This window comes from Semicossyphus pulcher, unplaced genomic scaffold (assembly GCF_022749685.1).
Source record: "Semicossyphus pulcher isolate SPU_LCO1_2020_fin unplaced genomic scaffold, fSemPul1.0.p SCAF_13, whole genome shotgun sequence".
Classification (NCBI taxonomy): Eukaryota; Metazoa; Chordata; class Actinopteri; order Labriformes; family Labridae; genus Semicossyphus; species Semicossyphus pulcher.
This window is the reverse complement of record NW_027211637.1, coordinates 6,182,798-6,208,180: the sequence shown is the minus strand read 5'-3', so window position 1 is coordinate 6,208,180 and position 25,383 is coordinate 6,182,798. Positions and strand designations below refer to the sequence as shown.

General features: G+C 42.1%; 1 protein-coding gene across 2 annotated transcripts in view; it reads right to left on the bottom strand.

Moving 5' to 3' along the window:
- Window positions 1-412: 412 nt before the first annotated feature.
- Window positions 413-25,383, bottom strand: part of tafa5l (TAFA chemokine like family member 5, like) — a 62,023-nt gene continuing 37,052 nt past the window's right edge. The window contains exons 4-5 of one of the 2 annotated variants that reach the window (XM_069659366.1): window positions 6,294-6,340; window positions 413-2,244 (exon numbers count right to left, since the gene is read on the bottom strand). In XM_069659366.1, the coding sequence (XP_069515467.1) occupies window positions 6,317-6,340 (24 nt within the window). In that variant the 3' untranslated portion in view covers window positions 413-2,244; window positions 6,294-6,316. The remainder of the gene's footprint in view (window positions 2,245-6,293; window positions 6,341-25,383) is intronic. The other variant, XM_069659365.1, reaches the window with a different exon arrangement.

Genomic DNA, 25,383 nt, shown 5'->3' with positions numbered 1-25,383 from the left:
AAGACATTTGAGGACCACAAAAGGCATTTATATTCCTGACAATTTAAGGACACAGCCCGGGGCTTAAGATGCTCCCTTCACCACAGTGCACCAGGGAGTCAGCGACTCACTGCAGAACTTATTTCGATGATTTGTGCTGGTACCTTCCATCACACTCTGACAGGTTTTAGACCAATTTATACATATGAGGAGGAGGTTAGTATATTTGTTTTTTCTGCTCTTATTTTGATTTGACCCAAACGACAGATCTGTCGTTGCATCAGTCCCTGCTTTGACAGTGACTCAAATCAAACGGACAGTTTATTTACGGTGAGCGCGAAACCAAAGGAGCCATAAATAAAAGCAGCATGAAATCAAAGGTATGGGCACAGACGGCTGTTGACCTGGAAAACACTCACACACACGCCGAATACACACTCCACAGCTCCCAGGAGCGGACGCTCTCTTTATATCCTCAAATGCATACATTAAGATGGAGATGTACAGGAGTTTTAGTACAAAGAAATGAAAAATCAGGGCGTAGACACATTAACAGGAACACCTGCACAATAGAATGTAAACTACTGTAATCAGCAAGCAACAAACAATACCTCTGTGAAATGTATTCTTTAGATGCTGCATAAAAGAGACGCTTATTCATCTCGCAGTAGCCTCTTGTGTTTTTAATTCTGTCTTGCGAATCTGTTTCTGGTGTTCGTGTTATTGTGTCCACCTCTGGTACTTCTCTCAGAAGAATGCCTCTTGTGCTCCTCCTTTTCTTTATCTCTTCTTTGAATGACCCACAGAACATAAAATACATTAATTGAATATATATATATATGTACACAATTTCAAATATATCAAGCATCTGAAATCAGCAAATAGCACTTCCAGCTGGCCAAAACATTTCATATCAAAATATAGTCAATTTAGACAAGTATTCTGAGTACATTTAATCACACATTAATCGTTTTTAATTACAGAATTTAACTTATGTGACATATTGTAGATCTGTCCCCAGTTTCAGTAATATTTCACCCCCCAATATAAATATCTCTATGTACTAAAGAAAAGACAAGAAAGCAAAGAGAAGGCGTACCCAGGACTCATCCGTGAAGGTTTTAAATGAGATCCAACATCTGTAAAATCACAAACGCTTCTTTTGCCAGATGGTGAGCTCTGGTCTTGGCGTGTCCCAAAACTATACAAGAGTATGAATAATGCATTGGACATGACTTATTTCACAGTGTATCTCAGGATGTGCACACGCTCTCACACACAGGCACACAAGCGTACACACACATGTTTTTGCATGTGGACATGCGCTCGCACACACACACAAAGTATAGACCATTTAAATGAGCCAGGGTGCCACATCTGCTAAAAGCTCCCAGTGGTGTGTACAACATGTGCGAGGTTCATTGACAAAAACTACTCTTCTAGTCTATGTTGGCACCACATACAAAACATAAGTTATAAGCTAAGTCGTCCAAAGTGTCCACGTTTCACCACCGCGACCTTCGCTCATCAAAGATAGACAGTCTCATCGTCTCTGTCGTCCCCGTAGACTTTCATGCTTTTTCACAACGTCCTTCCCGTGTGTGTATGCAGAGATTTTGGAGGCTACGGCCTTGTAAAGTTTCACTCAGCCGAATGAGAGAGAGGTGTTAAAGGCTAGAATCCAATGGACGGTACGGCCTGGCTCAACCTCAGTCAAGTCACGACTCTTTAGCAGCGAGCTGTCATTAAAGAAACTTGGCTGGAATAAAACCCTGGAAGGCTTCATAGCGGGGGGTAGTAAAGAAGATGAAGGGGCTGACTTTTAAAAGACCTTTTGACAAGTCTAAATCAAGCCACGAAGGTAAAAATCTTCAAGGAGACAACCTTTGCCGACCTAACGTTAGATAACATGGACAAAAAAAGGTTACGTACTTGAATGATTAATCCACTGCCCCGGTTATGACGGCTCCTCAGAGAGATTTTCTTTCTGTGATGTTTCTGTGAATTTGGCTGCGGTGAAGATTCGATGCCGATGGTGTACCGGGCTGCTCACTTGAGACTTCTCAGAGTTCTTACAAGTGTCTGCAGAGAGTCTTTCACTGTAGTGATTGGAAAAAGCTCTAAGGGTTGTTTTTTATTTTTTATTTTACTGAAGGTCAAGCCTGCTGTAAAGTTTGGGGAGCCTCGTTGTTGTTGTTGTATGGACACAATGTTCTGGAGTAGTGGTTGTCCTCGGTTCCTTTTGTAGCGTTGATGTCGATGAACCTGCAGAGGAATGAGAAAAAAAGAACATTGAAGGAAAAGGTCAAAATCAATAGACACCATTGTTTCACGATCCTGTCTTGACATGTATCTTATCACCGAAGTGTGCCGACCATTATTCCACATGTACAATGTCCTAATAAGTCCCTGAATTCCTTTTATGTAGAAGTAATGACCTTTTGGGTCAAATGTAATTAACACACAAGTCTGACATGAATACTGCCATTAAGTGATGAAATAATAATAATAATAACGGTGGCAGAACGGTGCTGCAACGGTCGCCTCACAGCTAGACGGCTGCTCGTTCAAATCCCGGGGAGGACGAAGTATGCATGTTCTTGCAGGTTCATTGGTGACTCCAAAAATTACCCGTAGGTGTGAGTGTGAGCGTGACAGGTTGTCTGTCTCTATGTGTCAGCCCTGTGTAGACTGGCGATCAGTCCAGGATGTGCCCCGCCTCTCACCCAATCACAGGGATAAGCGGTATAGATTAGATTCATGGCTTTTGGCAGGAAATTAACTATTTGGCTAATTGTGTACTTTTACTTAAGTGTTAAGATTTAAGGAAAAGTGGGCGCTGGTTTAGCTCAGTTGGTAGAGCAGGCGCCCCATGTACAGAGGCTACAGTCCTCGACGCACTGATCGCAGGCTCGTCTCCAGGTCTGCTGATCATTTGGTGCATTGCATCCCCCACTCTCTACTCCCCACACTTCCTGTCTCTCTTCAGCTCTGCTATACATTAAAAGCAAAAGGCAATGATGATAATAATAATTAATGGTATATGGTTGTATAATCAATATTTAATTGTTTTTCTGTCTGTATTTGGTTGTTTTGCGGAGGCTATGGCTCAGTGGTAGAGTCAGTCTTCTCCCAATCGGAAGGTTGGGGGTTCGATCCCTGACTGCTACAGTCACATGTCGAAGAGTCCTCCGGCAACACACTGAACCCCAAACTGCTCCTGAAGGCATGGCTGTTCTCGTGAATGTTATCTAGATCCTGATTGGAGATTGGCACTTAAGCCTTTGCCATCAGTGTTATGTGTGTGTACAAGGGTGAATGTGACATGTAGTGGTCTCACTTGTAGCATTTCATAATAAATGAAACATAAAGGCTATTGCAGCACAAACAAGGTTAATAGGTTTCCTCGACAGAAATGGCACGGATATATTTTATAACTCATTTACACAAAGAAAATAACTTAATGAGGCGGTTAAATAAAAGGCTTTTCTTTATTCTTAGCAGAGACGATTGCTTCTGGTGGACACTGATTGTACCTGTGCAACAGAAGCAACTGTGTTGTCATATAAACGTCTGATCCAAGCAGCATTCACTCACCTGTTGCATAAACTCTAAAACACTGAAAAGCCTTTTTTAATCTGTTGTGGATGTATTTCTTTTTTCTCCTCACAAGTCAATAAAAAAAAAAAGCACATCCACAGTAATATTGAGACCAGCACCCCCTCCCTGTTTTTCAATTTCAATCTGTGTCAGCTCCCGCAAACCACTTTACATACAGCATGTGTGCTAATTAGGAATTAAATGAGAGCCCCAAATTAAAGTCTTGTCATTCTACGCTGCTGCAATGTTGGATATTAACAAACAGACTCTTGTGTTTGGCACATTTCACCACTTGCGTTTTTAATTTTATCTAATAAATGATGGAATTAATGAGAAATATTGTGCGGGGCTTCACGGTGAGAAGGTTGGGAGCGTCCCATTAAGCTCACGATGGTCATTAGTTAAGGTGTAAAAAACAAACTAGGTTTTAAAATGAATCAGTGAGGTCGCATAAACACATAAAGAACACTTTTTGTGCAGGTAGTGCCAAATATGGTTGTAGCATTGTGGCCAAGACCAAGACTGATATGTAAAACCAGCGTTTTTCTGTTGTCCATTTCTTCACTTGGAGTCCGTCCTCTTGTTCTTCTCTCCTCCAACATGTCCCGTCTCTAACAGAGCTAACTCTATGACGGGTTCTGTAAAGGAGTCGGAGCACATGTGTAGGTTGTAATATATTCCTCTCCACATGGAATACATTTCACCTCCAGTGAAATTCCACATTTAATGACTTAATTTAGCCAATCATCTGATCACGAAACCCATTTGAATGATAATAGAACCCTGCCATGAATATGCTATATGGATAAATCTATAAATGTTAATACATAAATGATCCAGGGTGACAGTGGACAAATGTGACACCCAGGACTGCCCATATAAATCATTCAGACACTTAAATATGACTTGGCAATTCCACAAAGAATTGCACAAATTCCCAGGGCTGGCAAATAAATATTTATGACGCCCCCAATTCCCCTTCTCTCTCTGTCCTTGGTAATTGCGCGTGATTCATTTTGTTTTCTCGGTAGAAGAGGGAAAATCAATCTTAGAATATTGGCGAGGAGACATAAAGCATGCAGATTCCAAATGCGCGTGGTTGTGCAGGATATAAAACCTTCATAGATACTCAGTCTGCGGAGAGGAATCCAGTTTAGTCTTTAGAAAATGTCCTTGTCTTTTTTGGAGAACAAAAAGCCACAGAGGAAGGGAAGTTAACCTGCAGGAGAGTCCAGCAAACCTGGTTCTGGCTTCATCTTAATTAAAGGAATCTGTTAACATGGTTAACATTTGGTTGTTGTTTTTGTCGAGGAGAGTCTCCTGTTCATGTCAGTTTTTTGTACCTCTTTGTACCTTTTTTGTGTCCTAAAAAGAAACCCTGGACACTTGAAGCAGCATCTCTCTTTGATGTAACAATAGTGGAGCTTTAAGGTTTCCATCCTTCTGCATTTCAGACTTCCAATAACCCTCTTTGATTCCCTCTCCTCTTTTTTTCTAAGGTACATCAAAGTGACTGCAATCTAAGAGAAGGGGAATTCCATTGTGTCTTCATAACGTCCTGGAATATCTTTATTTGAGCTCAGAGTGAGAGCGGTGAGCAGTGCTGGAAAGAACATGATGAATAGACACTAATGACTGATTCATTCCACTTCTGAGCCACACTGAACCTTAGAAGGGGGATTCCTGTATTTTTAAACCAATATTATTTATTCTGAATGACTTTAAAGTGCAAAAAGTTTGGAATTGGAGCGCTGGTTTAGCTCAGTTGGTAGAGCAGGCGCCCCAAAAGCCACAGTCCTCGACGCACTGATCGCAAGGTTTAGACTCCCAGTCTGCCGATCATTTGGCGCATGTCATCCCTGACTCTCTACTCCCCACATCTCTTAAGCTGTCCTACAATTTTGAATAAAAGCCATCTTTAAAATAAAAGTTTCATCCTTTCAGCCTGCAGCCACAAAACAGACTGTAATAGCTGCAATCTAATGCAATCTAAAGTACGTCCTGTAAAAGTTCTTGTTCTTGCCACGGCAGGCTCAGATTGTTATTCTAAGTGCCTGACAACATCACAGAAAAGATCCATGAAGAAAACCCTTTATGTTCAATGCTAAATTACTGTTCTTTAAACCAGAAACAGGCGCTGCATCGCTCTCTTCAAAGCCACCAAACTCCACTGACGAAAACTGTAATTTTACCTGACAGAAAACACAGGAGTGGCTGATTGTGTAATGAGTGTTACATCATTATTGTGTTGGATTATGGATCCAAACTAACTATTTAAAACACCAATGTCACAAAGAAAATGCATAAAAACTAGCTGATCGTGGCAGTGTTAGATGTGGCGGTCTATGAGGTGAAATTGCTGTTTTTATAAATGGAGTCTGGTGGCTGTGAAAAGAGTGATGTAATAGATGTTTCTGGATAAAATAAAACATTACTTATAAGAGAAAAGGTCTATCTCTGTAGAATAATAATCAGAGTCTGTCAGTGAAATAAACAAGTATTTAGTGGATGTACATTGATGAAGCCCATTTGCCCCTGAGGATTACATTACAGCCACGACAGCCGTGTCACAGCTGCCGGCTGAAGCAGTCTACTGGAGCAATTCCAAACTTTTCAAACATTTAGAACCAAAAATAGCTAAAAATACAGGCTCGCCTTGCCAAGTAAAAGAAGCAGGGTCATGCACTTTGTATTCAAAGTAGAACAAAACTTACATACTTGCTGTTTGCTTGGAATCCTACGACGGCTCCTTCGGCAAAGGCTGAAAAAAGAAAAGTAGAAGGTCAGCATGGCGGGAACAGAGGGCCAGCCTTCACTAACGGTTTACTCAACTTTCCCCTCAGCATATTGGCCTTGGACGCAGAGCAGCATATGTCCATTTAAAAGCACAGATGGCATGTCTTCCAATTATATCTTAGGTGGGACGATGGAAGCTGAAGGTTATTTTGTTCTCTCCCAGTTTTTATGACCTCTGAGGACCGCTTCTCTCCTCGACCAGAAAATACGAGCAAGTAATGGGCACCTCATCATCCATGTTAACGACTGAGAGACCTTTCCTTTCTTCCATCAGTGGCATCACACAGAGAGAACATTTGATCAAATTAGCTGTAGGGCAGGGTGATAAACAGCGATACACTTTGTTTCTCTGTGAATAACAACTTCTTGCCTCCGACATTCATCTTTAGGAGAACACATGAAAACACGCTGTTTTCCCTTTGACCGAGGGAACAAAACAGCTCCCTTGCCTTCTTAATATTGGTGAATGAGCCACTTTTGTGTAGATAATGACTCGGCTAATCATAATCAGGAAGCTAATGGTCTGTTTAGCCAATCAGAGCAGCCAAGGCGAGACGGCTGTCTGGGCAAAGCATTGGCATTCCCAGCAGCCGCTGCTCCCCTCTCGGCTGTGCCAGGCTATCTGCGGCAGACTTGGTATTCCTCTGCCCGCCCGGCCTGTCGTCCGGTGATCTGTCTGTCCGACGGCGGACTGTCCCCCGACACTGTCGAGGAAATTCAGTCCTCTGAAGAGGCGCTGATCTATCACACCTCTCCAGCAGCATGTCATCTAAATGCTAAGTACTTCCACTGCATCTTTAAATCAAAACAAGAAAAGAAATGAGCACGGGGCGAGCGCTTGGGAGGGATAAAAGCTTATAAGGGCACAATAGAATGTGCCTTAGCTTTTCGATTACATTCATTTTCGAGGGAGAGGAAATGTGGGAGAGGAGAGAACGGGTGGGAGGAATGTGCATAAGGAACCCAGAGACCTTGTTATCCCTGCAATTGTACAAGAAAAAAGAAAGAATAGTTATTGATACACCCACCCTGTAGGTTCCTTCAAAGAAAATAGTATGTTGTTTGATTTCTCTCCAAAACCTCCATGAATGTACCTAAGCCTCACCCACAATCGGACCCCTTCCTCTCCCCCATCTCCCCCGTCTCCGTCGGACTCTTGCAATCGATTAGAGGGATTCTTGAAGTCTGAGCAGAGTGCTGAGGCTGCAGAAGCGGCCGGCACTATTAACTGCTCTTACTAATTAAAAGGGTAACAAGGTGAGGTTGGCCCCCACGGGATGAACTGTGCAAGAGACAGAGCGGCCTGTTTGCCCGCCATGCACACCGGTAAACAGTGCTCACCGCCTATGGTGTTTACAAGAGAGGATTCCAAGGACAACGAAGGCATATTCATCTCCCGCTGGCACGCGGGATGAGGGAGATCCACAGATAAAGAGCGAAAGAGTGAGAGAGAAATCACGGCGCACGAACGCTAATAAGCGCTCAGCTAATTGCTTGTGTTGCGGTAAAATTGAAACATTTGGACCTCGTCTCTGAGCTCGGGGTGCCCTCGTTTCATCCTCACTTGTAAACACTGAGCACTGTGCATGAATGATAAAGTTTCACAGTTCAAATGAGGTGCTCAGCCTGGATCTTTGAGAGAGCGCCAGTGGAGATTGGCAAAAATATTAAAGGATTCAATTAACTCCCTTCCTTATCATCAACACAACATATTTCAGGATCAAAGTATTTTTAAGATACAGTATTCCTCACATAACAAAATAAAATCCTCAGCCAAGGTAGTGTTTCAACTCCAGGAAACCTGTGTAGCCGAGGGGCACAGCCACTGCAGGTACAGCAGACAGGCTGTTTGCTCGGCGCTCAGAGGGAAACAAAGCAGACACTGCATATTTGGTTGCACTTCAAGCTGCAAAATTCTCACCAGCGAGCCCACCCACCCTGCCATTATGGAGGCCGGCGCTGTGCCATCACTGCAAAAACCAAAACTCTTTCCCTGGGGGTCTCTTCTAACAAGTGCAGAGGACTTTGTTTGGTTTCATCAAATGCAGACACACACGGGTCCCATTCATTACAGAGCACTAGTACTACTGTTGTTATTAGGCTAACAAGCGCAGCTGAAGCCCACTGAAGACTATAGGTGGGTGCTCATGCCCGGACAATGACCCTGATGTACAAAAGCATCAGAGCAGCAGACCCTGAGCTGAGAGGGAAAAAAACAACATTAGATTCAAAGCATCGAGTTACATTTGCTGCTTTATATCTGAGGAGGCAGCTCCAAAAAAAACATCTGTTTCAAATTCACTGAAGAAAAAGATGCAAAATTATAATGTAAGAAAAAATCCTGCATGTAAAATGATACCTCGCAGAGTCTTTGAAGATTTTAGCTCTTAAAAGCTGCATTCACTAATTGTATTTTTCACACGTTGGGCAAAGGAACAAGCTGTAATCACCCACATATTCTAGGATAATAAAGTTGTAATGGCTAATGTGTCAGCAAACAATTGCTTATTTACACATCCGGTACACAGAGGACCACACTGGCATTAATTCGGAGCTGGCCACCTGGCAAACATAAGTCCAATATTCACTGTCCAAGCTCTGCTTTAGACTTCCCCACATCCTGAGGGAAATATCTGTCTCTTTAGCTGCTAAAGCTCCACTGTTCTCACCATGCAGCTTGGTGCTAGCTTTTTGTGTCTGCTGTGCGATGCTGGGCAGGTGGAGTAAAGCAAGTTTGTCAAAGATGTTCTGCTTTAACCAGCTGCCTCATACTTGAGACTGATGAGAGCAGAGTTTGGAGGGCTGGTTGGGAAAGGTGATAAATCTTTGGGATTTTGTTTCTATGGTGGATCCCTTCCACATAAAACAAAGCCACTTGATCCATCAACAGTTTGATGTAATGCGGCTTTAACTCTAAATGATGTCTCATTAACAGCTTTGAGGAGCACTTTTAGAATGCCTATTCTCTTCTTGTAAATGTAAAATTACTTTGGCATAATTATGCAGTTAGTGTAGATTAATTTGAAAAATCGACAGAAGCAATTTTTCAAATATTGTAATGCTTTCAGAAAAGAATGCAGACTGTTTTATTTTGATAAATAACACAAATCAAGCGAGTTTCAAGAGCCGGCCGAAAAAACAATACATGAAGCAGTGGATGCCTGTAATGAAAGGGAAAACACAGCAGCATGGTTTGTGAAAGGGTTAGCGGACACGTTCAGGGTTTAAATATGTAAGACATGCAAAATTACTGGTTTTATTATTTAAGTAAAGTATAATCAGCAAAATGAATTTAAATACTTATAGATATAATCGTTCCATGTGGCGGCACCTACTGGCAATGAAAGGTAATTGCGTGACGTCTACGGTTGGCTCAGGTTGTAACTCTTGATTTTCCTCATGATGCAGATTTGTAAGAAGTAAAAATTCAAGCTTTGTCAGGTCTGTCCTCAAGAGGAGAAAACTTTCAAAATGCTCGATCGATCTGGTGCATTCAAGGAAGTTGGGAAATCTGAACGCTGAATGGCCTTTGTGACACAGCGTCAAGGGAATTCATCTCATGTTACATTTTTGATCTAGAACGGATTGTTAGCTGAACTTACATGCAGATGTCTGTTTATAGAGATTAATAAGAAGATAAATCGTCGTCAGATGATGCTGACGGGAGCTGGGATGTCGGCGGATTACACTCCGCTTGCTTTTGTTCTCCTCACGGACTGTTTTTCCTGCATACGCCGCAGCCTGCTGATACGTGATTGCTCAATATTATTCGGACTACAAGCGTAGTTCAAACAGAACACTTGCCTTCCCAGAAATCTACGTCCCTGAATAGAGATTAAAGTGTGGGTGAAGCTTCAAATCTGTAGGTAAAAGTATGTTGGAGTAATCTACAGGCTTCTCAGCTCAGTCTGCAGGCTGCTGTGAACACCAGGTTTCACACAGTTTTTTTCTACACGCCGCACTAAGTGCAGCCTCAGCGGGCTTAAGAGAACTGGCCAATCAGAAGAAAGTGGGCTTGTAGGGGTGGGGTTTCTTAAAGGGACAGAGCTGACTGAGTTTGTTTCAGGCAGAGGCTGTACGAGGGCCTGCACAGAGCACCAGTGTGAGAAAAATTGAAATATGAAGCTTTAAATTAGCATTTAACCTGCAAAGTAACAGGTTACTGGGGCTGTCAAATAGATACCATGGAATAAAGAGAACATATGGTCATGTACTGTATATATTTATTCTATGACAGAAGTGCAAGCATCTCACAATTCTAATTAGCTTCATACCACTGCAAAGATATCTTTTTTTTTCAGGTTAAATAGGATAAATAAAAGATGGATTGTATCTGGCTGCATCACTGGTGACAGCATGAAACAATTAATAAACACACACAAACATATGATTCCAAAGGTCACAGAGAGCATCAGAGCTTTGAAGCAGCATGCTGTTGCACATGCCTGAATGTGTCCAGTCTATAACTTACTACAAACCCCCCTGTGATGATGTGGCCTGTGGCTCTGACAATTTCACACCAGACGAAGCTCTGGAGACAAGCATTGTGCGGGGTAAAACACAAATGGCAGTTCAAAGCCCGGCAATGACAGAACTTCAAATAGAGGAGCGGGGTAAAGTGTGTTGGAAGTGACAGCAGAAGGGACCACATTCAGAGCGGGTCTCAGACAGGGAGGAGAGGAGGAGGGGGAGAAAACATGCCCGTCGACGGCAAGCTGAAAAAAGATGATGGCAGACAGCAGAGGAAACAAAAACAATGTGATGCTTTTTTACGCCCCGTGAACGCACACCAAAGGAAACATTAGATGCTGAAATGTAATCATGCTTCCTGCAATATGTACGGCCTGTTCCATTACACCTGTGATAACACTATGAGAAAAGGGGAGATGGAAAGGTTGCTTTGAATTAGCTGTTTCTCCCTTTTCTCAGCGTCTCTATCAATCTAACCTATTTCAATATATTTTCTGCATCAGTCCACACGCTATCGGCTCAAGACGGATGATCATGCCACAGCATGCGACAAACAGATGAGTTGAAACCAAAGGAGTGCATTTTTCTTCTCCGCTTGATAAATAGAAGATGTGTAAATGAAACTGGAATGAAGAGCATATTTTCTTATCTAGTGTAACCTCTGTGCGGTCTGTGTATGTTCTGCAGGGGCATGTAGGGCTTCTGAACGTCAATCACTTTATTAAATGTACATCCAAAAGCAAAGCTGCTTGTTATCGCTGAGGGAGGCTGTCAGATACAATATGACAAGAGCACTGCCACTTCACCAGCAGGAATGTATATGGAAGCCTGGAGGTGAGCCAGGACAACATAAAAGACGGGCCGATGCGCTTTTGTCCGATCTGTATCAAAGAAACAATGGCAGTGCTTTCAAGTCATTAGATTAACAATCAATTCAAAATAATAGCCTCAGTTAATTGCAGATTTGCATCTCTCCCGCTGCAAAAAAACTCCAGTAAAAGTCAAACTATATTTCTTTCAGCCAGACACTGCTGAAATAGAATATATTAGCGGTGCACAATTGTTGGAATTTACTTGCTGGTGCACAGAATTTAATAATTTCAGCAGCAAATGAGACAGAAAGCCAGCCGAGCGTTGAAGGACACGGAGCACAGCATGAATTCCTAATATTTGAAAATGCTTCGGCCTGGTTTTTCAGAGCATTTTGAAGACGCAAACATTTCTCAAATGACCCCCCATGTCGCTTCTTCCTCACTAATATTTTCCGCCTGTTTTAGAAACAAGACCTTTTTCTAAAACATCTATTACTCAGAGCCCATTTTTACTGTATTTATCCGTCAGAGCCTTCAGTGCAAGAACCTACAGTACCTCTCATGATGCTTTTATTTAGGCTAAATGATGCTGCTGGTCATGGCGCTGGAGCACCTAATGAAAGCGATCGACCATCTTTATGTAAAGATGGCGTCCCGCTGAGAATGCAAATCTGATTTCAAGAGGTTCAGAAGGCAGCTCGGTGACAAACACAAGAGTTTTAAAAGAACAAAAAGCAACAATTTACATAACCTAAAAAACACTCCAATCATATAAATGCTAAGAGCAATGTACTGTACACGCTGCAAAATGGGCTGAAAGCCAAGAGAGCGCTGAAGGACCTCTTGAAAAATAGATTTTATTCTCAGTGGGACGAGCTGTTCAGATAAAGATCTGCCAGAATCAAAACGAAAATGTGTCTTTAAAAATAAAATCACATTCACAGATAAAAGACTGGATGTGACCACCGGCAGAAGTCGAGCTTTTTTTGTCTTTAGAAACCATTTCCTTCAGTACGACCGCCTGATTATCATTTTTCATTAGCAGGGAACAAACAGTGGTCACATGTTGTTTCCAGCGCTGCTTTAATACATCACTTTTTTTTGTGTGCAAAAGGCTGTTTTGCAGCACACACATGAATCACATATGAGTCACTACATGCAAATTGCTGGTTTAAATATAACACACGAACATTGTTTGGGAGACAGAGCGGCTCTTCAGATGATAAATCAGTTGACTGAAGGCACCTCGGCCTTTTCTGGTTGACTAATGTTGTGTTTTAGTCTTAACTCGTTAAGTTGCATCAGCAGTAAGTAAGCAGTATGTATGAGATGGGCGTGAGGGTCTGCATCTGTTTCATTTCAGCAGCAGATTACAGCAGCGTACAATTCAGCTTCAGCTTTACAGACGCAGATTGGTTTCATGTCGGTAACTTTTTAGACTCTCTGTGCCAGATATGTCATCTTTATGAAACAAAAGCTGCATTTTAAATGAGATATAAAATTTTAATTTTTCTAAAAAGTTAAAATTAGCAAACTCGATGATATCACTTTGATTCTGTTTTGTGATATCCAATCTTGGAACCCATCGGCTACACAGGCTTCACTCTGGCTAACTACAGCTGTATGAACCTGAAAAATAAACCACTTTGCTTGTGATTTACTTTAATTAAAGGGTCTTAAGTTTGCCGAAATAACAACATCATGATGCAGATTTGTAAAAAGTAAAAATGGAGGGCGGATGGATCATTTCTGGTGCATTCCAGGAAGTCTGGAAATCTAAGTGTTGAACGGCTTTGTCTCAAGTTGATCTAGAACGGATTGTGAGCTGAACTTGCTGCAGGTGTCTGTTTATAGAGATTAATAAGAAGATAAATCATTGTCAGAAGACCTCCCATGGGAGCCAGGATGTCATTACAGTGGATTACGTTCTTATGGACACTTTTGCCCTCCACACAGACTGTTTTTCCTGCACACGCTGCAGCCTGTTGACACGTGATTGGTCAATATTACTCAGACTACAAGCGTAGTACAAACGGAGACCAGAACACTTCCCGTACTAAAATCCGGTCGCTTCAAAAACGATGAGCTATAATTGCAGGTTTTGAACCTCTACCTTAGATCCGAACAGCTTCCTCACCGACAGCTTTTGTGTTCACATGTATTTCTTTTTGTATGAATTTGCACTCATTTATAAGTTTCATCATCTGTAATCTCTAATCTTTCCTATATTAACTCACAGCAGCAGTACATCACTTCTTCCTACATGTTTGCCATTAAAGTTGACTCGACTCCCAGTTCATAATAACAAAGAATAAATGCAAGGGCATTCGTGTTAACTCATTCAGCAAAAGATAATGACGTAACCCAGTGAGCTGCAACCGGGATTTCAACGTTGAAATTTGGTTTAAAAGAAGGTGAAATCAGGCCTCAGACCGAATTTCAAACATTTTTCAAGCGACTAAAACACGGTTACAACATCAAAGTGTCAGAAACACATTTTTGTTTTATAATTTAGATAACTTGTTAAGTGTTAAAAGCTTGTCGAAAGTGATTATTGTAGCTGCATTTCTCCAAAATCCATTTGCAGCGGTGGGTGAAATCTGATCGACACAACTTCAACAATTTTCATTTTTTATACAAAGTCAAAAATACGACACTTTATGGGCTGTGTGATGTTAACAAGAAGGTTCAGAGACCTTGCAAAGGAAGCAGTTTCAAACATTCCCCATAGAAGAAGAAAAAGGCTGCGCATGTGCAGCTCTGACTACGAAGGCAGAAGGACCCCTGGATGCTGACGTAGTTCATTAACACCTGACTGAGAGACATGTCCCAGGAGGCCTCGGTGGCTGACGTTGATGAGTGCTGGACATGAATGCAGCTCTCATGAAATGGAATCCAACTCCCTCGTGCTTCCATTCATGTTCTCGTTGGTGACTGTGCTCACTTATATCGTTTTAGCCGCTAAATAAATATCTATATTATTATAAATAATAATAATATGTGCGTAAATGTGTGATGAATCTTGTAACAGAAGCAGGTGAAATCTCAACATTAATGTTAAACCTCAAAATAGTTTTTGAACCAGGGGCCATCATCGTCTTTTAAACGTCTTTTTAACTGAAAAATGCGCACTGGGAACAGAAATGTATTCAGATAAATATGTTTTAGACTTTTATATCTTTGTTAATCGTCAACAAACCCGATTAAAAGACCCAAACCATCGAACCATGTTTGTTAATCTCTCAATTCTTTCTGACTTCCCTGCCCTGTCTTTGGCACTTAGCCCCGGGCACACTATCACTGAAAATCTGTTAAAAGCTCATGTGTTAATGTTTAATTTTTAAACATTTTCTGAAACAATGGGCACAGCAGCTTTTAGCAAACATTACTCAAACACGAGAAAACAGTGGGGTCTATTTTCAGCAGCGGATAAATCCACAACAATTGATGCTATATAGCAAAGTTTCAGGAGCAGGACCAAACCTCAACCGAGCCTCTCCCTCCATTCCCATAAATTCAAACCAACCCTCTCCTCCTCTTTCGCTCTCGCATTCTGCTCCCCTCCCTCCCACACCTACTCTTTCTCTGTTTCTTTCTGTCCTCTTATCCGTAGGGCCCTGAGGGGCTTCGTCGTGCCCGGGTGCTACGGCGTACCCCAAAAACGCTGACCGCAAGAACTTTGACCTCTCCACGTCCAAGCACCATTATCATCAATCTCCTGAATCAATAAATTGTTCAGTCACTTCCTGTTGATGGTGTGATCCTTGCGTGTGAGTTTTTTTATGTCTGCAGGATGGTTTGTGTTTTTCAAAAAGGCTCAGGAATTTCCTGAAACATCTGGGCATTGTAGTATTTACTCAAACAGCAGTAAACAGTGCATATTAAATATTAGGCTCTATTTTAAGCGGTGGATGAATATCTCTTTAATTCTCTTGTGTGTATTTATGATTGCAGGATGAGTGTGTTGACTCAAATATAAAGTACAGTATGTGGTAATGAAGAAACACCAGTGTAACAGTGTGGATAATTAATGTTTCTGGACATCAATGGAGGTCAAGATTTAGCTTCACATGCAAACACTCATTAATGTAATAAATGTATTGTTGTTTGTGGTTTAATGGGCTTCTTAATTATAAGAATAATAATGACTATTTAAGGTAATATATTCCAAAAGGGGTGAGATAAGTCGACCTCGGAAATCTTACATAAAGGTAACCAAAGTAAGTATTTTTGGCACTGAGCATGTGAGACTCAATGTTGCACCTTATTCTTTTCTGTACTTGCATGTCCACATTAAGGACACCAAGCCAAGCAGAGATCAGTCCTCAGAAGGCGAACACAAGCAGTTGTGTATCTGACAGAGCGAGGGAGTGTGTGTCGCTGCCTTTGAGAAGCGAGCTCATTAGAAGTCAGTCTCTGGTCAGATGGGTTGCCAGCACAGCAGTGACCATGGTGACACACGACTTGGCTGCCTGGTCATTTGTTGTAGACATTGAAGCCTTTATAAGTGAGGTGCTAGTTAGTGTTACATAACGACACTGTGTCATTTTCTCACCTCTTTCATAAGACGTGAGAATTAAATAAGTGCTTTATAACTGCAGAGGAGCCGCTTCAATGTGTTCCTCGGTCTGAATGGCATTTGTGACATTTTCTATACAAGCACCTGTTTCCTTTTTCTCCGTTCCTCATAATGCTACACCTTTTACCTCTTTTTTTACCTGCACAAATCAATCCCGTGTTGGATGGCGTCCTTTCAGAGAGCCTGCCGAGCTAAGTGTTCATGATGACTTCATGTTTACAGCAGCACTGGCAGCACTACACACACTCCGCTAGCTCTCCGCCCTGGCTGACGCTGGAACAAAGAGCGCATAGCTGGAGGAGGGCCACCAGAGCAGAGAAGAAAAGGAAAATGCTAAAAAATATGATGCAAGCCTCTCTGACCTACTGGGTCGTGCTGCGTGCGTGTGTGTGTGTGTGTGTGTGTGTGTGTGTACGCTGTTCATTTTGCAACTCTCCTTCGTTTGGCAAAAACGCCCGACAGCAACTGTGCTGTTTCTCTGCAGGCCACACACTAGCAGAGCGGTGGCATTTGTTGTGTGGGTGCAGGAAGATTTTTTTTCATCCCAGCTACTGTCGGGTATTGTCTGAGGGACGGAGAACACGTGAAACCGCAGTCTGAATATGATCAAATAAGAGTTTCAAGTGCTTACATTTCATTATTTAAGCTCCCTGCAGCACCGCACGTAATATTGGGGAAAATAGTGCAGTCTTATCACGCAATGATGAAGCATAGTTTCAGTTTGAGCCCATCACTTGATTAGCACGGGCTGATAATAGAGCTCAGTAGTGCTCTCAACAGAGCTCTCACCAAGCACGGAGAAAGTGATGCAATCTCACAGCCCGTCTTGCTCGCCTGAAAGGAGGAAAATCATTTTACTGTCCTGAATTCAGTCCGTCTCTCGTGTTAATTTTCCACCTGACAGCCGCTTCCACCTCCCTCGCATCCGCACACGCCCAACACACAACCACACACCTGTGCAACCTTGCAATTCAAATCCACACCCTCCCCTCTGTCAAGTGTATGAAACCGACCTCACACCACCTCGCCCCACCCCTTCAGAAATGCGTTCGCCACCTCGGAGAATATCATATGTAGACCTTTCAGCGGCTCACTAGTGAAGACAAATTGCCAGCTTGTTTGGGGGAGCCTCCAGAGAGTGATTCATATTAATGGCTAGCTGGCAGAGGAGAGCGAGCTGCATATGCAAACTCCATTAGCAGGTTAGGCTGGAGTGTGTGACCTGGCAGTGCCACCACGAGCTGCACACACAGCAGGGCGGGCTGCAGAGAGGACGGTGATGGGGATGTGTTTCGGATGGGTTTCAGGAGCAGGTAAAGGTGTCAACATGTGTGGTTAAGTTAGACTATGTAACTTTAGTAATTATCAGATTGTTTTATGTAGTTATAATATTCCACAGTCATATCGTGGAACTGGTCGGACTTACATATCAAAAGACCTTCCCCTGAACTAAAAGATAAAATTATTCCACACAAGTTTCTTTTAAATATGCAGCTTTGATTTTTTTCAGTTTCATGCTGTTTGATGAGGTTTTCCCAGTAGACAAGAACAAAAAAAGTCATTATTATTTGCATAAAAATGATCTAATTAACCGTTTAACACACTGCACCAAAATTAAAACAAAGGACTTTTTCTTTTATCTTTCGAGCCTTTCAAGCTTGCAAAGTTTTCAAGGATTGTTTGACTGTCGGCGCGCTTTGAAGGTAGGGGGGCTTCTGTCGTAGCACGCTCTGCATGCTTTGTTTTAGGTTTATTTTTTAAAGCGAGCCGTTCTTGACAACAATGGGGGAAACATTGAAAGCCTAATCTATTGACACAATAATTACTTATTCATATTCATGAAAATTTTAATTGCGCAAGCCGTTTTAATAAAGAGTTAGCGGTTGGCAGAAACGTCTAACTACCTCAAAGGACGAGAGGAGGAGAACCGTTTTTTGACGTTGCGCTGTCAGATTTGATGATGACACATGACAGACGCCTAAAAATTTTGATATATGTGATTCTTTTTAAGACATATAACCTTAAAATTAGCATCACTGTATAACCTCCACTTTATTTCTTAAGTTTATATTTGAACAGTGCGACGGCCAGGGTGGTGGCATAAAATGCTTTTTGTTTGAATATTATGAATAAAACCAGTCCTTTTCAAATTCGTACTTGTTCATACTTCAATACTTCCTTTTGTACTAGCAGTCTGTGAAAGTAATGCATTTTGAGAATACTCAGTATTTACATTAGGACATTAGCATTATTAGCAGCTAGTTGACAGCTAGTTCTCTTTGGCGGCACCTATGGCGATAAATGGTAATTGCGGGAGCACACTCCCCAGATATCCAGACAGTGTTGCATATGTGACGTCCACGGTTGGCTCCGGTTGTAACTCTCCGCCTACCCTCTCTGGCAGACCAACCACTGATGGGTGATAAAAACGTGTCACTAACTGGGCTCCGCTTGTGATTCTTATCCGCCAATGTCCGCCAACATCAGTGGGCTACAGGCTCAATCACCATTGTGTTACCTCATTCGCGATAGAGGTCTAATCTTCAAGATTATTGCTTTAAATTAAGAAAAAAAAAAGTAAAAGGCCCTCCTAGCAACAAGTGTTGTATAACTTGAAAACTTTAAGATACTTTCCTGAGGTAGAACAAAAACGTTCAATAACGCCCATTTTTTGTTTACATTGCCTGATAGCTGTACTCGAAGAAAGGTCAGGGGGTCGACGACAGAATAAAACTCTTCCTTAAGGGACTCTGGATATCCACTTCCAGTTCCCTGGAAACTCAGCCATTAGTTTCTAACATATAGGCCAGAGTTAGTCAAAGAGAAAGTGCAGCCTCACAGAGACGCAGGAGGAAAATATTGGCAGGTCCACAAAATCAGGGACTCAAACCAAGAGCCATAGGGGTCCAAACCATGTTACATTGTAATCTCCATGCTAGATCTCCATGTCAAGCTCGACTACTGCTTTTTCTCATGCCAACTGTGCTCAATATTAAAATGTAAAATGGGGCGTTGGTTTTGCTCAGTTGGTACAGCAGGCGCCCCGTGTTCAGAGGCTACATTCCTCGACGCACTGATCGTTGGCTTGACTCTCCGTCTGCCGATCATCCCAACTCTCTGCTCCCCACGTTTCCTGTCTCTCTTCAGCTATCCTATCAAATACAGGCAAAAGCCCCAAAATACTAAAGTAAAATGTAAACACTAATGCAAAAAAGATTAACCAAACACAAGCGTGCTACATCTGAAAAACACAAGTCGACATCTGCTCCCCAGAGGAAGATGCATATATTTTATTTAGTCACACAACACAGCTTGAGTGAAATGTACAAGTAAATCTGTCGTTCCACCTTAAACGACAAGTTACAAAAAGGAAATGTTGCATAAGCAACTTCTAACTGCTGATTTCCTCTCACAAAAATATATTTATATATTTTATGTCATATGTAATAAAAAAGGTTATTGTTGATCTGCATATTTTGCAAAATCAGATTGTGTAAAAGTGATACTTAAATGAATTAAAGAAACCCTCAAGAAATAGTTCCATATATAAAAAATGCATAAAGGCAGAAAAGGGTGCATTTGATTGGAGTCCCCTGGGTCCCTGTACATTGGTTAGGCTTATTTAAATAGAGACATAAAACCATTATATATAATTATAAATCATTAACCAAGTCCTTAAAAAACTGAATGCTAGAATAAAGCACCAAAAGACATCAGGCCCTTAAATCCACTCATCTTTAGTGGAATAAGGGTTGAACATTTGAACCTCATAAGTCTGAATTAGCTTGTTAAAGTGTGTGAAAGTCTGTGGGTGTGTTTTTTTTCAGTCTGTCAGAATAATTTAATCAAAACTTCATATCTTGTGCTGCTCAGCTTTTTGTCAGGTTGCGGCTAGAGTACACATTATGAGCATTAATTAAGCTGCCACTCAAACAGGAAGTCAATGTTCGTTCTTAGCTGACAGAACACAGATCTCAGGTACGTGTTGCCTTTTAATATATAGCACTGGATTTATAAAAAGTTATCCATTCTCTGCCCTGTATGTTTTAGTTATATAAGCAGTCTAATATATGTTTTAATATAAGCATGATCTGACTCCATCAGGTACATTTGTCACTTTATTTTAGTGGCTAACTCCCACGACAGGCCTGCACAGCACAGGATGAATAATGCAGCCATTGTCAGCTTTAGAAACCCACGTTTTCACACAGAGCTATCCTATGTAATGTGATTATAAACACATGAAGACAGAGACACTCAGGAGTTAAACTCCCTCTCTGCACACTCTCTCTTCCTCACAGATACTTGCACACAGATGTGGACAGACGGGGTTTGGCCAGTGGCCGAGCGGCAGCCTGCTCCCTTTCTCTTTCTCTCATCCCTCTCTCCACACTCCAGCCTGATCAATCCTCTTTATAGATTTCTCATTTCCATTTATCTTCCAGAATGTGCTTTCCTCCCATTTCAGGTCTTACAACAAATACCCCTGGATACCTCCTCTCTTCTGCTGCCAAATCCTCCCTATCCGCTGCCCCCGCAAAGCAACACCAGCATCACTTGTGATTAACTTCTGCAATAAAACTCTCCTCCGCAGCGGCTAATTGAGAATATAAAGTGGAACATAATCTGCATTTTCTCTAAATGTATGTACAAAAGCAAAACACTAACCTAAGTGTGCTGTCAGGGTAGATTACGGCACGGTGGGAATGCGTGCGTGAAATGTGACGCAGCTGCCCAGGGCGGCTGGACGGTGGAGGCGGAGGAGCGAGAGAGAGAGATAAAGAGACAGCGAGTGAGACGGATAAAAGAGAGAGAGAGAGAGAGTGAAAAGCAACAGAGCCAGTCACAGGTTGACCTTTGACCTGATGTACCTGACGGTGATCAGCAGTCTCTCCTGGTCTGTCCACCCTGTCATCTCTTGCTGACATCAACATGCTGTATTGTGCTGTTTCACTCGCTCTGTCTCTGTAAGTTACATCGCTCTGCTTCTTGCCTTTCCTCCCTCTCTCTTTATTTTGACGTCCGTCGCCCGAGGCAGATATCCAGTGCTTTGGCTTCTGTATGAACAGATTTATTCACTTTATTGAAACAGAGGTAGAAAATTACTCAAATACTCTTTTAGTCTATAAATAGGCTGTGCGGCATAGGAGACAAAAAGATGTCATGTGTACTGTATGTTTGAGGTTGTTAAGAACTAGTGTGGCCATATCTTTAGGAACAGATCACGATCCAGTCCCGCCCGAGCGGCAACCTCCGGTGATGAAAAATGCACTTCCTCGAGTGGCCACTTGAGGCTCCAGAAAACATACGTCCAGATGGGAAAATGCCATTTTTTTTACAGCAGAAATAAACATGTTTACAGCCTGGTACAAAAACGGTTTTGTTATAAATAGCTAATTTTATTGTTTGGCCAACACACCCGTTATAATTATATTAAGCCTTAAATTATAGGGCTCGGCTCACTTGATTGACAGGTGGACCCTGCTGGCTGTCTGCTAGACGTTAACACAGACACACAAACACTGAACTTAACTTCACCTGTTTGTGTTGTTGGAGCCTCTGGAGGGACAAATAATCTGTCTCTCTGTGGGATTTATGGAACTTTATGGCCGTGCAAGAAGTCTGAGCTCCAGCTTTTCGCTGAGTTAAATGCTAGTGTTATTGTATTGATATATTTTGTAGCACTAAGTAGCAGGTACACTGTGCTCGCTTTAGCTGCTTGTTAGCCTGTTCAGTGTTTATCAAACATTTATTTAATCGTCGGCCAGTAAAAAAGGAGTTTTCGGCATTTCCCCGGAGAGATTACAGCGGACCGTAATGATGAGAAGCGGTTATTTTACATTTCCCATTACGTGTCGGGTCGCCGCTCTCTCTACTTCTTTACTCTGATAACTAAACACCTGCAGTCTAATAACCGCTAGCTACGCTGAGGAGCATATAGCCTAGCTTCGTAGCCGTGATTCGTCTCTGGATTAGCCGGCTCTGGCATTTCCAATATGGCAACACCCAGGCTTCAAAACGCTTCTTCAGAAACAAATGGGTGACGTCACTGAGACTACGTCCATTATTTATACAGTCTATGGTCCCGCCCCCACTGCAGGAGAAAAAGATTCATGGGTCTCCACTGACTTTATATTGCTTGAAGGTGCCTCCTCTTCTCTTTCATCTGCTAGCAAACGAGAGAAAAATGCAGAAACGCTGCTGTGTGGTGGGATACACCAACGGGGTAAAATACCTAGATCTAAGTTTTTATAGCTTTGAATACAAAAACTGAACTTTTAACAAGACAAACGGGGATACAGGCAATAACATGAGGCATCATCAAGAACAATGGGAAGGCTGTGAGATCCTTACACTTTGTAATATGGCCAGACCAACTGTAGAGGTTGAAGTTTTTTTGAATGAAAGCCAAGATACTTGTGCTCTAAGGGTAAGCGCTCAGTAAGAAACACTTCCCCTTGTGCCCTCATCCCAAAACGTATGATCTACAGATTCTACATAGAAACATAGAATCTGTAGGCAGGGACGTGGATTTCAGTGTTCTTGTTTACGTTTGTAGAACGCTTGTAGTCAGAGTAATATGGACCAATCACGTACCAGCAGGCTGCGGCGTATGCAGGGAAAATCAGTCTCACATGTAGATAGCAAAAGCAAGCGGAACACCATGTGCCGAAATGACATCCCTGCTCCCATCAGCGACTATCTGACAATGATTTAGCTGCATGTTAACATCTGCATGCTAACCGCTAACAACTGACGCTGTGTCACAAAAGCCGTTCAGATTTCCAGACTTTCTCGAATGCATCAGAAATGCTCGATCCGACCTCCATTGAACAAACGAGCATTTACAAGTAGTTTTCTTCTCCTCTTGAGGACATACCTGACAAAGCTTCGGGATAATCAACTGGGCACCTCGCTTCACCGGTGTTTCGTCAAGTTAGGCCCACGACACCTCGGGGAGACTCAATAGTTAGCTCTGGCGTCCCAGAACCACCCCCCTCTCTGCTAGCACTCACGGCCATCAAAACTTTGTGCTGTCAAATCCTTATGTCATAAATGCAACTATTCCTGGTGCCAACATTATAAAGGAACGGCATATAAGGAGGATTACTATTACATTTGTTTTTGCCCACAACTGACATAATTTCTCCCTCAAATCCACTGACTTGTTCAAACTGCTTCGTCTGACATCTCCTTTACCACTGTGCCTTTAGCCGAATCTGTCCACGCACTATGAACCCTCTACATCCCACTTCTACTGGACAAACCCTAAACTTCCATCCTCGCTGTTCAGCTACAGCTGCCAAATCTGCACATCTGAGCCTTTTCCTTTCATATGCGTCCTCCACGTCTCTATTAGAAAGACAATTTAATGTTTCAACTGTAGAATGATCCACGCCTGTTTCAGTCCACATCTAGGTCACAATATTTAAGGATTTAAGGGAAATTTTCGCCATGTTTTTGTGGATGTCAAATTAGTAATGATGGTAAATGTAGTCATTTGAAGCACTACATTCCTCAGTGTGTTGACAGTGAAAGCTGCGTTCTCCTGCTTGTGAAGCTGTGCCAGCAGTGCCTACATGTTCCAGGATGCAAACGCACGAGCAGCTGCAGCCTCGGCATCGGCCTCTCTCTGCTGCAGTTCCTTCGGATACTCCAGCGTGAATAAATACAACTGATTAACTGACTGCAAAATGATTCCTCATCTGTTAACTGTTCTGCTGTCATATTTATACATGTCGTCTTGCTGTTCAAAGCAAAGTTTCAACACAAGCGATGGAGAAGACAACAAATACGAGCTGAAACAACATGCAGTTCTTCAGGGCCACCAACTTCCAACAGATGTTCTCTGTGTCTCTGCAGCCCAGAGAAACAGAGAACATCTGCAGAAAGAGGCACAATATATGATTGATAGATATGAAGTGAAATATGTGCATATTTTCCTTTGACTAATTTAGGGGATCTAGTCCTTTAAGGAAATATATATTTCTTTATATGGTACAGTTTTGTAAATTTTTGTGTCTAAATGTTTTGTATCTGCTTTCAGAGATAAAGAAACCAGAGGCTGCAGGAGAAAACACAAAACAGAGAAAATTCAAGCCAAATTTGAAAAACTTAAAATGATAATCACAAATATTTTCATTTAAATAAATGTCTGTTAAGTCTCTTTCTATCGCTGAATGAGGTAAAACAATAGTGATTGAGCCTATGGCCCACTGATGAAAGCCTTTGCATTTGCAGTATTACAGACTGGGTGTCTGTGGCGACTTTCATGGAAAAAATCACAAGCGGCGCCCAGTTAGTGACGCGTTTTCCATCAGCCAGCAGTGGTTGGTCTGCCAGAGAGGGTAGGCGGAGCTAAGCGGCTGCTTTTCTGCTCTCTGCATGTGTTGCGAGTAAACAGTAATCTACTATGGCTGAACAAACAAAGAAAAGATCGATGACTACAGATACAGCTTCAACAATAAGTGAAAATCCAAAGAAAAAGAAACAATTCGACGCTCAGATGAAGGCAAACACACCGATATACATAGAGATAGAGATAAAACTGGTGTTAGTGTTAGTGTGGAGGAAATATAACTGAGTCCATAGAACAATCGAACACTGTTAAGCTATCAACACCACCTCACTAAAGATGGAAACGCCACCTGCTAAGATCCTGCTCTGTATATAAAAGAACAAACATCCATTTCCTTTGAGCATAAAGTTGCATACTGAGAAATTGCCAAGTGTGAACCACAAAGACCTGTATCCATGGCGACTCAGCCGCTGACCAGGGGAGCAGTATAGTTGGCCCGTCTGTAGGCGCCTATAGAGCCTATTTTCACTCCTGGCTTTCAAACACTTTTTATAATGATACTTGCTTTATGAGGATACAAAGTGCTAAAAGCCAACCCTCATGTAGAGTGAGGCTGTGTGATGGCTTCGTGTTTCCTCTGTATTGTTTCACTGCTGAATCACATAAGCTGTAATCACAAATGAAGCCTCAGTCAGCAGCTCTGCAGCTCTGAGGCTCTGCGAGCATGTTGCACTGTGAGAGCAGAGCAGCCTACAGAGGACCAGATGACACCATATTGAAGGCTTTAAATATTTAACATGTTTTGTGTTCATTTACATCTCTCACAAAGTCAGGGAGAGGTCATAGAC